The 14,491-nt window shown below is 39.4% G+C and overlaps 1 protein-coding gene across 1 annotated transcript in view; it reads left to right on the top strand.

The window, feature by feature from the left end:
• Nucleotides 1-14,154: 14,154 nt before the first annotated feature.
• MIOX (myo-inositol oxygenase) overlaps nucleotides 14,155-14,491 on the top strand; it is a 9,784-nt gene continuing 9,447 nt past the window's right edge. The window contains exon 1 of the mRNA XM_074271971.1: nucleotides 14,155-14,307. Within this exon, the coding sequence (XP_074128072.1) occupies nucleotides 14,293-14,307 (15 nt within the window). The 5' untranslated portion in view covers nucleotides 14,155-14,292. The remainder of the gene's footprint in view (nucleotides 14,308-14,491) is intronic.

Here is a 14,491-nt window from a genome sequence, read left to right as displayed (position 1 = left end):
ACCAGAATACTAACCAATATCCCTCATCCAAGTCATTGATTAAGATATTGAATAGCTCACAGCCCCATCCAGATCCCTAGAGCAGTCCACTGGAGCCCCCCCCCTTTAAGTTAACATTGAATCATTTCTTTGAGTGTGGCTAACCAACCAGTTCTGAATCTTCCACAGCCCATATTGCTCCATCTTATACAAGACTAGCCTGAAAAAAAAAATTAAATGCTTTTATTTAAGAATAAAATAACATATAATAAAAATATTAAATGAAAAAGTAAGAAAACAATATTCCCAGAATTCCTCTGACTCACCAGTCTAGCAACCCTTTCAACAAAGGAAAGGAGGTTAAGCTGGCACTATGTGTCCTTGGTGGAGTCATAATACCTCTTATTAATAACTGTTCCCCTTTTGGAATGCTAACAACCATCCCTCTAATAATACTCTCTAGAATATTGCCAGGAATTGAGGTCAAACTCACTGGCCTATATTTGTACACTCGATTCCCTTCACTTGCTTTGAAAATATTTCATCCCTTCTTTAGACCTGTGGTACTTCTTCCATGTTTCCAGTCTTTCAAAGGTCACCAACAGTGGTTCAACAACAGGGGCCTGGTGACTTGGACATGTTAAGGAAGCAGGTGCTCTCTTACTATCTCCCTCCTTATCTTGAGTATCAACTCTAATAGCTATTTTTTTTTGTTCTGTTCTTTCCAGTCCAAAGATCGTTTTCTTTAGAAAACAGGAGCAATATAAGAAGCAAGCAGCCCTCCCTTCATGGCCCAGATGGGGAATTAGGAAGTATCTAATGAGGAATAGAGCCCTCTTAGTATGGTATCTGGTGTTTGCTGAATGCTATTTTTCTTTTTCTTTTTTCTTTTCTTTTTTCTTTTTTTTTTTTTTTTTGGTCTTTGCTACAAGAAAAAGCTCTCTGGGTGGGAGGAAAGGATACATTTTGAAACAGATCTTTGGTAGAAAACAATTTTTAAAAATTTAAACAGTTGTACAGCTCTATCTTTCGCTCCTTAAATGTCACCATCATTCCATTGCATGATGCTCCTGAGAAGCAGACATTCTTTCAAAAATTTGCTTGTTTTCCCAAGATAAATTGGTGGCTTAGATAGAGAAATAGATGGAGGAATAACTAGATAAAGGAATAGAAAGAATATATAGCTAGATGGATGGATGGATGGATGGATGGATGGGTATTGAGTGATCAATAGATAGATGGATGAGTGGGTGGAGGTTAATGGATGTATAGGAAGTTGGATGGATGGATAGGCAAAGCATTTATTAAACACAAATTATGTCTTTGATAGGCACAGGCTTTGTGTTAAATGCTGGAGATACAACTACAAGTAAACTAGACAGTCCTTATTCCTTTGTAGGTTTATTTTTTTTCTCAATTTATTTTTTATGTTAAATCCAATATATCCATACAATTATCTTGCTGCACAAGAAAAATCAGACCAAAAAAGTAAAAAAAAATGAGAAAGAAAATAAAATTCAAGCAAACTACAACAAAAAAGTGAAAATACTCTGTTGTGATCCATCCTCAGTTCCCATCATCTCTCATGATCACAAGATCATTGGAGCTGGCTTGAATCATCTCATTGGTGAAAAGAGGTAGGCTTACATTCTAATGGGGCAGAACAACACATAAAGAGACGCTGGGGTGGGAAAAGTAACCTCAAAGGGGCAAGAGAGAAAGTGATCTGTTAGTTCTCTCTATATTTTAAAAATTAGACCTTTACCAGAAATATTAGCTGTAAATCCGCCCCCCCCAGCTTTCTGCTTGCCTTTAATCTCGCCTTTATTGGTTTTATTTGTGTGAAACCTTTTAAAGAAAGTGGAAGTTATCACTTCGTCAAGAAAGTGTGAGAGGCCATGAATGAGCCTAGCTGAGGAGTCTGGGTAAGGAAGTCATCAATAAAAAGCTGGATCTGGAGAGATTACTTATATCCCAGTGGGGGGTAGACAAAACATCTCCTGGAAAAGGAAAGGGGGAAAGGGAGCTGGTGGGCTGGAAGACTGCTAAAAAAAAAAAAACCTGTTCCTGCCTTTGACTCTAAGGTTCAGTGAAATAATGCACACCTTCCTGGATCTTGGCAGAGAAACTAGTTTTGAAACTGAGTGGGGACAAAGTGAACTGGACAGCCATCCATGAATTGAACTCAACTCTAGAACTAGTTGGATGGACTGCAGACATAAAGATTCTTAATTGGAGTTGAATTCCCCTCCTCTAACCCTCAAGAGAAAAAGGAAACCAATGGAGAGATCAGTGAAATAAATCCTTTGGATTCTCCTCTGTTTGGGCCAGCAATAGAAAGCCCACAGCTATTTAATAATCATTAAACAAATAAATGTCACCTGGTGGCTAGCCTAACCTTCAGAGATTAAAAATGGAAAGTCTATGAATAAACACCACGAATTAGGGTGAGGTTTGTGATCCAGGCCCGAAGCTGGCATCTACCAGGAGGGAAGCCCAAAAAACTAGAGAAGGCCTCTGGAAGAAGAAGGGGACTTCAGACATTTACTGACTGTGTGACTCTGGGCAAATCATTTAGCTCCTCTTTCAATGATCTTATTAGTAAAGTGGGGCAGTTATGGGATGCACAATGGATAGAGAACTAGGACTGGAGTTAGGAAAACTCTTCCCGAGTTCAAATCCAACCTCAGACACTCACTAGCCATGGAATCCTGGGTAAGTCACTTCACTGTGTCTGCCTCAGTTTCCTCATCTATAAAATGAGCTAGAGAAGAAAAAATCAAATCACTCCAGTATTTTTGCCGAGAAAACCCCAAATGATGTCATAGTCAGAAACAATCCAAAGGACTCAACAACAATGACAAAATAGGGATTATAATAGCACCTACTCCCCCATTATTGGGAGGATTAGATGAGATATTTCTAGATGATATATATATATATGAATGCTGGCTGCTATCATCATCATCATCATCATCATCATCATCATCATCATCACAGGGGAAGGTATTGGGAGGGGGTGGAAGGAGATTGATCAGAAAAAGGCATCTTGTGGAAATAAAGACTCAAACTGAGTCTTAAAAGGAATCCAGTAGAAATATAAGGGAATAGGAGGTGGAGTGTGAGAGGCCAGTGTTGATGGACAGTTAAGTGAATGAAAGGGAGTAAAATTAAGACTGGAAAAAACAGAGGGTCCAAGCTGTAAGGCACTTCACAAAGCATTGTGAATGGTTTTTTATATTTGGTTCTAGACACAATGGGGAGTCTGTGCAGTTTATCAAGCTGGAGAATGTCACGCACAGACCTGTTCTTTGGGAAGATCTCTCAGGTAGGTGAATGGAGCATGGACAAGACTGGTGAGAGACTGAAAGTTGGATGATTATTGCAGAGATCTGGGCATGAAATGATCAGGACCTACACCAGGGTGATGGCAGTTTGGGGTCCTAGATAAAGAACTTTTTGTGGTTTTTATTTGTGTGTGTGTGCTTTTTAATTTTATTTTTTACAATTTGAATAGGTTTTTATTTTTCCAAATACATGCAAAGATAGTTTTTAACATATGTCTTTACAAAACCTTGTGCTCTAAATATTTTTCCTTTTCATCCCTTCTCTCCTCCCTAGAAAGCAAGCAATCTAATATAAGGTAAACATGTTCAATTTTTTCTAAACATATTTCTATATTCATCACATGAAAAATCAGATCAAAAAGGGAAAAGGCCAAAATGTATTTTTTTCCAAAGATCTGGGGAAAGTATCTGTAGTTAAGAAAGTATGGCAAGGTTTGCTCTTCCTTGAGGGAGCGAGAGCCAAGGAACCAGAACTTGCAAGATAGGTAACATTAAGCCCTTGGAACTGACCCTGGTCCAATGGAGTAACTTGTGGGACAAAGATGACAGATGGGAGTGGGGAGATAATATCATTAGATGACATCTGGTATCCCTTCAAGATGAGTTGACTCTCCATCAATATGCCCTAGCCACCCATGATCTCTTAATGTGGACTCCTTCATGCCCCCATCCCAGTCATTCATGTTCCCCACATCCCCACAAATTGCATGCATATTCCCTACATGTGTTTTCACAGATACTATATATATTTATGGGAGACTGCACCCCAAATTTATGGGGAAAATATTTTGTCCCCCCTTTTTTTGCTGTGCTATTTCATTAAAAGTCTGAACTTTGAACTGACTGCATCCTCTGGCTATTGAAGGTAAACACATTAGGAGGACTTGTGAGCTGTGATTTTAGTGATGCGGAACCACAGAGTACCTTGAACCTAGGATGGCCATCTGGTGGGGGAGTCCACCCAATGAGTGGGGAGGGAGGGATAACCCTTTTAATTGTCCTCCACTCTCTGTACCAGCTTCAGTTCCTTCTGAATGGAGCACTTCTGACGCCATTCTTCTAAGAGCATGTGATGATTTTTGACTCATCTTTTCCTTCCTCCCCTTGGTTCTGTCTGGAGTACATGCCATTCTAAAAATTAAAGTTGACTGGTGAACAACCTATGTATCTACAGGGCCCTTTTCAGACAAATCCTTCCTTCCTGACTGTCTAAATTTGTTGTTTTTCTCTTTTTTTCCTCTCTCTCTCTCTCTCTCTCTCTCTCTCTCTCTCTCTCTCTCTCTCTCTCTCTCTCTCTGTCTCTGTCTCTGTCTCTCTGTCTCTGTCTCTGTCTCTCTGTCTCTCTGTCTCTCTCTCTCTCTGTCTGTCTGTCTGTCTCTCTCTCTCTCTCTCTCTCTCTCTCTCTCTGTCTCTGTCTCTTTCTCTCTCTTTCTTTCTTTCTTTTTTGGCAATTTCATTCTTGAGAATTTCCCATTGACTGCTATAGAATTTCCTGGGGGTAGGATCTCATCAGACCTTTCTGAAACTCTCCTCAAATCTTAGGGAGGAGATCTCAGCATCTCAAGCAGGATATACTCTAGGTATCTCAAATTCAACATATCCAAAGCGGGATTAAATAGCCTTCCTCCTATTAGACTCTGCTTAATTTCTCCCTCTTTACTAATTACAATTCCCACGATGGAGATCTCATTTGTCCCCATTGTTGCAATACTGGAACCACCTGCCAATGGCTACTGAAGGTCTAACTCAGACCTGTAGAATGGATCTTTTCATGTGAGAGGAGGATGATGGTACAAGGAGACTGAGAGGCAATTGCATTCTCTGACCTCTCTACTCTTTTCTCTTGCCTCCAGTTTATTTCATTCCCAATCTACAAGGAATATCTGTGTTAGTAAAGGCTGCTTTGCAGCTCCTTCAAGTGTTATGGAGATTCTTGGAGAATTGACCTGCCCCTTCACTTAGGCATGGTCCTTAATACCCATGATTCCCAGAATTTGTGCCTCAACAACCGAGTCTGACAAATCATATCCAGAATAGCAACTCCTCTTGAGGTTTCCTTGTGTTTTAAAGAATGAATTCATTGCAGAAAAGTGAGGAAATTCTTTGCTACTCTGCTTTTGGCAAAGAGAAAGAGCTCCAGATGTCTAAATAATCGAAGACTGTTACTGTATTTGGTAATACTATTATTACTGTAGTTTGGTAAATATTGCACTTCTGTGCCAGGCTTTTGGGATTTCCCAAACTTTTCATCTAATTTGTCCTTTTGGTTTTCATCTTAAGTAATCTTTACGTGATTGTTTCTATTTCTATTTTGATTGGCCTTTGTATAGATGTTTTCCAACATGTTTGTCCTGTTCATTTCCTAAATTTCTTCCCATGAGTCTCTTATCTTAATATTAGCTGCTTCTCCAAATAAATTAAAAATAAGATAAAAGGTGTCTCCATGTTCCTTTTCATCTAATCTGTTCCTTCCTTAGGTCTACCTTCATCAAGCATATATTCCAGTCTCAAGAACCTAAATCTTAGTGATAATATTTGAGTTCAAACTGGCCTCCTCATTCTTGGAATCTTTAATTCATCCAGTTTGTTATCTGTTATTTTTTGCCTCATCCTTAGATGACTGATGCAGTAGACTATACTGCTAACTTGCCTATTATCTTAATTTAATTTTGCAAGCATGTATCTATCATTACTGTTGTTGTTGTTGCATCCTTTTCATCTTTTTCAATGGGATTCAGATATAAATTGCCTTGAGCCAATCACTATCCTATATTATTATTATTTTGTATATGTATTATTTTGTTATTACATTATTATTCTATTTAATATTCTGCACTGATTGCACAGGTGGAAAAATGACTGCTTTTGTAATTGAATCAAAATGGTGAGATGTACAGACAAGTGTACACTTGTCTTCTGTGGGTTCATTGAAAGCCTCCTCTAGGGCATTGCACATGTTTAGCATATATTGGATTACTGGCCATCTAGGGGAGGAGGTGGGGAAAAAGGAGGGAGAAAAAAATTTGGAGCACAAGCTTTTGCAAGGGTAAATGTTGAAAACTGTCTATGCATATGTTTTCAAAATAAAAAGCTTTAATTTAAAAAAGAAAGAAAGAAAACCTCCTCTAGGAGCAGCTGGATGACACAAAGCATAGAGCACCGGTTTTTGAATTCAAGAGGATATGAGTTCAAATACTTAATGCTTACTAGTTGTGTGATCCTGGGCTGGACATTTAACCTTAATTGCCTCAGGGGAAAAAACCAAACAAACCGAAAAACTATTCTGGACAAGCCCAATGGGTATGACAGGTATCTTGTCCTGTATCCACTCGATCTGGATTTCTTCTGCTAATACTCTACATTTTGAAAGTTTTTCATTCCATGTACCTTGGAGATTCATATGTTCTACATAGCTATGTCTATTAAAATATAGTCATTAAATTTTGTTAAATTAAATTAATTAAACATTAAACCATGTTTACATGTAGATTTATTGAAGGGCAGAGACTATTTTGCCTTTTTTTTTGTAATTCTCAATGCTTTGCACTGGACTTGGCAGCCAGTAAGAGCTTAATAAATGCTTGTCGGTTGACTCTGATAATAATTTGATTCCAGTATAGTTTATTTGCTGAATTCTCAAGCATACTCTATATTTCCTTGAATAATTTCAACTTATCTTCATGGTCATTATTTGAATTTATTCTTCTTATGTAATATTTTCTAGGATTAGGACCCGTGAGCATGACTCACTGAGTAGATGTAAGAGCATGTGAATTCCTGTGCTTAAAATCCTCTAGCCTGTTATGAGGGACCTCCCCATCCCCACCTTTTTCCTACTTGGCAGAAGTGAAATGTAGTTATCTTGATCATTTACTTTCCAGTCTGATTTTGATTACTGCTCTCTTTGATAAAGAGTTATCAGCTATTTCTGAGGATCTTCTGCCTAAGTAGTATTTGGTGGCAAATCAGCCAAGTATTTGGCTCCTAAGTTATCAGCAAAAGTACCTTAATCCTATTGTTAATTGCTATTTTCTAGTTCTAGTTTTCAACACCCAGGTTTCCCCTGTAACCCTCCTCCCTCCCCCTCACTTAATCACAAAGGATATTTTTTTTAAAGGAATAAAGAAAACAAAATCAGCAGAATCACTAATACAAGGTAGAAATCTGAGATGCAATGTTCCATACCTTTGGGACACCACCCTTCCTCCTCACTCCCTTTTGCTCCCCAACCTTTTACAGCAAAGGAGGAGTCTTCTTATAATCTCTTTTTCGGGGATATGCTTATTCCCTGAGCAATATAAATGCTGGTTATTATTGTTGCTATTATTCTTACTTTATATCCTTGTACCACCAATATTTGAGATGTGGTAGCTGGACATAATTCGAGCATAATCACCCCCTTGGAGGTAGGTGGGGACAGGAGGAAGCCCAGCCACAGCCTTCCTCCTACTCCCTACAAAGATAGAAAGTACAGCTTCCTCTTTGGCGACGGGCTGGGCCAGACCTTAGATCAGATATCTCCCCATGCACAGAGAGCTGAGTTAGGTCTATATTTAGGTACCAACCACACACATATAACTTCCGTTTATATTTATTCTGTATATACTTATGTATGTCCTGGTTGCCTTCCCCATTACAGTATGGTCCTTGCTGTTTCATCCAATTGCCAAGATGGCTTCCCGAGGAGGTGATAGACAATCCTGCATTGTACTCCCATATCAGTATCCAAATATTGATCCCTAAGACTACACATGAAGTCTCTCAGTCTCTTTGTTCTGAGACAGCAAGAGTGAAGGGTTTCTCTGGAAAAACCCCAAAGTAGGATATTTGGAAGTGCTGAAGCGCTCAGGCTGGACAGTTCCAGATCAGGGGTCTTGGGTTACTAGAGAGAGGGCCCTAAAGATCCAGTTCTCTGCATCTCAAAAATCTAGAAGATCTAATCTTGGGAGGTAAAGGGAAGGTCAGGAATTTCAAGCATGAAGAACAAGACTGAGCAAGGCCAGCCGCCCCCTCCCGGAAGCATGGCATGGGATGGCCCCTGGCCTTGATGCAAAGCCCTAATTCAGGAATTAAACCTAGAGAGGTGAGTATTCATGTTGCGGGGTCTAGTACCATGCCTGGAACATAGCAAGTGCTTAATAATAGATTGTTTGTCCTCTGAAGGATCTCTGCTGTAATTTCTGATGGTGATGATCCGCTCCTAAGTCACCATCCCCAACATTTCTGGAAACAGATCTTGGCAATCCATTCACAAGTCTGACATTTCTTTGCTAATGTATCATAGGATGAGCTTCTTTCTGCCCACGGAAAACTTACTGATTCTTGGAACTCAGCCATTGCATAGGCTGAGAATAGAGGTAAACCAAGTTCAAGAACATTTGACTAATCCAATGATGTGTATCTATGGCCAACTTTTGTCCTATTGGGTGAAGTGGCATCCAAAAAACAATTATCCTATTAATACAGCTAACATTTACATAACTCTTTAAAATTAGCAAAACTCTCGACAAATAGTATCTCATTTGTTCACAACACCCCTGAAAGCTAGGTGCTACTATTGACCTCATTTTGTAAACAAATCATTTAATTCTGTTGCCTCAGTTTTCTCATCTGTAAAATGAACTGGAGAAGGAAAATGGCAAACCACTCCAGGAGCTTTGCCAAGAAAAACCCAAATGGGGTCACAAAGAGTTGCACACAACTGAACCAACTCAACGGCAACAACCAAAAGCCCTAAGGCAAACAAAAGTTCAAATGGCTTGCTGATCATGTAGCTAGTGAGCTGCACTTGAACTCAGGTCTTCCTCATTCTAGGAAGTGCCTGCCCTTCACTCCATCCATTGCACCATCTTGTCTGCCTCTATTTCTGAAAACTTTTAACCTGATTATCATGTGCTTTAAGACTGGATATCAGTCTTTTTTCTTTTTTTTTAAATAATAAAGACTTTTTTTTTTTTAATACATCTTTGAACTTTTTGAATAAGTTTTTTGAATAAGAACTGTTCCTCTTTCTATTTTGACCTTCAACAAGGCTATTGGCCCTGTGTTTTGTCCACGTTGTATGGTTTGAGTAGTTTTTAGCTGTTATGATCTATTTTCCACTTCTGAAAGTGTATGCTAAAACATGTATTATGTGGGTGTCAACTAATTTTTAAATCAATCAATCAATATTTATTAAGTGCCCACTATGTGCCAAACACTGCTAAGCACTAAATTCTTCCCCATGAGCTCTAATTTCAAGATGCCAGTAACTTTCTTGATAGACATGGCCACTCATTTCTCTTCCATAGCTTGATCAGTCCACCAACAAGCATTTATTAAGCTCCTAATATGTGCCAGCTATTGATCCAAAGATTATTTTCTATTTTCTTAAGCTTTGACTTATCTTGCTTGAAAGAAAGCAAAGTATTTACTAGCTTCATGTTCACCCTTTGGTTCAATTTGACTTCCACATTAAAAACAAAGCCTTCCACGTCTCAATTTCCCTGGTATAGATTGAAAAGTTTACACCCATTGATCCCAAATGACATTTGGATATAATTGGGGAAATTTAATGTGTTTCCCACTGGAACCACAAGACTTAATGTCATCATGTACACAAAGTAACTGATATGTGATTCTTACTGTTATTATTAGTCTGGATATGTCACATCGAGCCTTTGTCACATGTACATATATATAGTCCCATCTACCTCCTGTGTTGAACATTAATATTCTCTATGAAATCTGACTTATCTGTTAAATGCAAAGTTTTTCTCTCTTCTGTATTTTCAGTATGAATGTTCCTTGACTGAATAAACAAGACCTAGGTAAATATATTTTGGTTATATTCCGGGGCAGCTAGGTGGCTCAGTGGATAGAGCACCAGTCCTGAATTCAATCTGGTCTCAGATACTTAACACTTCCTAGCTGTGTGACCCTGGGCAAGTCACTTAACCCCAGCCTCAGGGGAAAAAAAAATAATAATTGTGGGGTTATATTCCATCCTTTGCCAAGTGCCTTTAATCCCCATGGCTCAACATTGTCAACAATCATTTAAGTGTATGCTATATGTGAACCACTGTGCTAAGTACTGGGGATACAAAAAAAAGACAAATTAGTCCCTGCCCTCAAAGAGCATCCATTCTAATAGGAAAGACAACATGCAAACGATTTTGTACTCAGCTAGTTGGAGATACCTAAGAGGAAATACACTGCATAAAGGGAACTGGAAAATTTTCTTATAGAAGATAGAATTTTAGCTGAAATCTTAAGGAAGCTAGGAGGCAGAGATAAAGAAGAATACTCCAAACATATAAGACAACCAGTGAAAATACACAGAAATGGGAGATGTTGAGTTTTGTTCAAGGAACAAGAAGAGCAGGGAGGTTACAGAGGGAAGGTGGGAGTGAAGGGTGGTGACATGGTCAGACAGATCACTTTGACATTTAAGTGGGGTCTTGTGACCGGGAGATCAACACCAGTTATTGAAATAGTAGAGACAGGAGAAGATAAAGGCCTGTATCAGGGTGGGGGCAGGGTCAGAGGAGAGAAGGAGGTGTGTTTGAGAGGCATCTCAAAAGTAAGATCAACAGGTCTTGGCAACAGTTTGGATATGTGGAGGAGAGAATGATGTCTAGATGCCTGGGGAAATGGGTGCCCTCACTGATAGGGGAGTTAGGGAGAGCAGGCTTTAGAAGAAAGACAGTGTTTGGATTTAAGGTGCCTACTAGATCTCCAGATTGGAGATCCAATCTGAAGGGCAGTTGGAGATCAGCAGAGAGGTTGGATATAGCTAGAGAAAGATGATCTGAGAATCACCATAGATATGAATATGAATCTATGACACCTGATGGGATCATTAAAGGAAAGACTATAGAGGGAGAAGAGAAGAAAGCCCAGGATAGAGCCTTTGGGGGATCCCTTTTTTTTTTAAATTAAAGCTTTTTTAATTTTCAAAATATACGCATAGATAACTCTCAACATTCACTCTGACAAAACCCTATGTTCCAAATTTTTCCCTCTCTCCCCTCCCCCAGATGTCAAGTTATTCAATATATGTTAATTATGCAATTCTTCTATACATATTTCCACAATTATTGTGCTACACAAGAAATATCAGATCAAAAAAGAAAAATGAGGGGCAGCTAGGTGGCACAGTGGGTAGAACACTAGCTTTGAATTCAGGAGGACCCGAGTTCAAATCTGGTCTCAGACATTTAACACTTCCTAGCTGTGTGACCCTGGGCAAGTCACTTAACCCCAGCCTCAAAAAAAAAAAAAAAAAAAAAGAAAGAAAGAAAAATGAGAAAGAAAACAAAATGCAAGCAAACAACAACAAAAAAGTGAAAATATTATGTTCCCATAGTCTTCTCTCTGAGTCAAATGACTCTCTTCATCATAAGATCATTGGAACTGGCCTGAATCATCTCATTGCGGAAAAAAGCCATGTCCATCAGAATTGATCATCATATAATCTTGTTGTTGCTGTGTACAATGATCTCCTGGTTTTGCTCATTTCACTCAGCATCAGTTCATGTAAGTCTCTCCAGGTCTCTCTGAAATCATCCTGCTGCTCATTTCTTATAGAACAATAATATTCCATAAGATTCATATACCATAACTTATTCAGTCATTCTCCAACTGATGGGCATCCACTGTTTCCAGTTTCTTGGGGGGCTCCCATTTTTAGTGGGAAAATCTGGATGAGAATCCTACAAAGGACATAGAGAAGTCAGATAATTTGAAGGAGAACTAAGAGGAAGCAATGTTGTGAAAATCTTAGAAGGTGATCAGCTATGGAAAAAATCAAGAAGGTTGAGAATTGAGAAGAAACCATTGTTTTGGTCATTTTAGTTGGATGATGAGATTAGAAACCAGATTTAACTCTTAAGTAGAGCTTTTAGAAGATTGGAGAAAAGTAGTGGCAACACCCATTGAGTCATGAAAAAGAAGACAGATATGGGACAAAAGCCAGTGGGAACAGATGGATCTAACTAGGGTTTTTATTTGTGTTTTTGTTTTGAGCATGGGAAAGACTGAGGGAAAGCAGCCAATAGGGAGAAAAATAAAGTTTAGTGAGAGAGGAGATGCATTGAGACATATTACAATTGACAGAAGGGGGCAATCTACAGGAGATGAATGGGATGGGATCACTGATACATGCAGAGGGGTTTATCTTGGCCAGAAGAGTCAACTCTTCATGCAAGACAGCTCAAGGGGGAGATGCTGATAGAAGAATAAAAAGCAAAGGAGGAGGGGCAAAGAGAGAGAACTCTCTCTAAAGATTGACTGATCCTTTAGATAGTGACCGAACTTAAGAATAGGGATGTCTTCTTCTTTAATCCAATTAAGCCAGGCAGTTTTTGGTTCACATTTCATCATCCTGAAAGGGGAACCCTTCAGTAAAATGGTTTAAGAGGGAATGGATAGTTTCAGGAAGATAATTGTTTTTCCATTCTTTTTTTTCCCCTTAAAAAAATTTTTTTTTAGATTATATATGTACATTCATTTTTTTTCTTTTATAAAGTGAATTGTGTTAGGGGATAAAAATCAGAACAAAGGAAAAAATGAAAAAAAAAAATACAGAAGGAAATAAGAGGGGAAAATACAATGTTCCGATCTGCATTCTGTCTCCATGTTTCTCTCTCTGGAGGCAGATGGCATTTTCCATCCCAATTTTGTTGGAATTGTCTTGTATCACTGAGTTGCTGAAAAGAGCTAAGTCTCTTATAGTTGATCATCACATAATCTTGCTGTGGCTATATACAATATTTTCCTGGTTCTGCTCGCTTTACTCGGTGTCTGTTCGTATAAATCTTTTCAGGAAGATATTTTCCCTCAGTTTCTGCCATTAAATGGCTATTGCTCTGATTGGCAAATGTAGCAAAGTATCCCTGGATCTAGACCATAGGGATGTATTATGACAGTATCTTCTCCTTCATATCAGATGATTAAATCAAGGATAGGAAGACTCAGCCTCTCAGGATTTGATTTGTCCATCTAGTCTAACCCTCTCATTTTTACACAGGAGGAAATGTCGACTCTGAAACGTTTAGTGATTTTCTGCCAAGTTAGACAGGCAATAAGTGGCAAGACTGAGATTTGAACCCAGGTCCAGGAGCATACTCTCAAAATACTTATAATTGCCGCTCAAAATAAAAAATCCCAAACGTAAACTTGTTTATGTTTTTGCTTTATTGTTCATCTTCGGTTTTGAGATTACTATAAATGGTAAGGTGACAATTGCTTGGAGTGTGAGCGTATTCTGACTAGCGGAGGGCACCCTGAACCTTTATCTAAGTAAAGATGTTTCTACATCCATAAATTGTCTCTGAGAGTTGGGGCTACAACACAGACTCCTCAGTCCTTTGTCATTCTTGTTGGGAACCCCTCCGCTAGCATCATGCGCCTTTTCCGAGCTCTGAGGGGGTCCTTAATGATCCTGGTTTGATTAATGGTTGTCTTCCCAATTTTCCCTCATGATGTAATGCTTCTCCATTGGCATATTTCTGACTGGAAACTGGTTCAAGCTCCTAAGTAGGATTTCCAACAACTAGTGACCCACCCCACTTGTTTTCTGACTGAAGTTCACCGTCTTTGGGGCTTCATGAGAACCCATTCCTCTCCCATCCCCATTCTAGCCAACCCCATCCCATCCCATCTTAACCCCCCATCCTGCTCTCTCTCTAAAGAGGTTGTCTGTGGAGCAGAGGTCAGAGTGGGCCTTCCAGGGAAGGGGGAAGGGGAAAGACTCTGACTTATTAACTAGTAGTGAGCAGGCCAAGGTCAGCCGATTAAATGGTCACTAATTACCTCTTGGCTAGGACCAACTAGCTTGAGTTAGATCTGGTCACTTCCACTGATGTTTATGTAACCTAAGGGCATATATAAGAGCCCCCTGGGCTCAGACGGACCACACACAAGCCACAAGTGACAAGCCACACACCCCCTTTCCATCCTGTTCTCCATTAGGCCCGTGGTCAAGATGAAAGTCCTCGTGGTGAGTGTCCTGGCTCTCTGGATGCCTTTCAAAATGCTGCTGGTTATCCCACTTCTCTAAGTTGCTTCAGGGTCCTGAGCTCCTGGGTCTTCCCTCCTCAGACTGCTCCAAATCCGCAGCTCCTGGGTACCCCCTTTCCAAGCTGTGACAGGGACATCGGATCTTGGCTAGGCTATTCCAGGGT

Source organism: Sminthopsis crassicaudata, chromosome 5 (assembly GCF_048593235.1).
Source record: "Sminthopsis crassicaudata isolate SCR6 chromosome 5, ASM4859323v1, whole genome shotgun sequence".
Taxonomy (NCBI): Eukaryota; Metazoa; Chordata; class Mammalia; order Dasyuromorphia; family Dasyuridae; genus Sminthopsis; species Sminthopsis crassicaudata.
The sequence above is the reverse complement of the archived record's forward strand: the minus strand, read 5'-3'. Positions and strand labels throughout refer to the sequence as shown.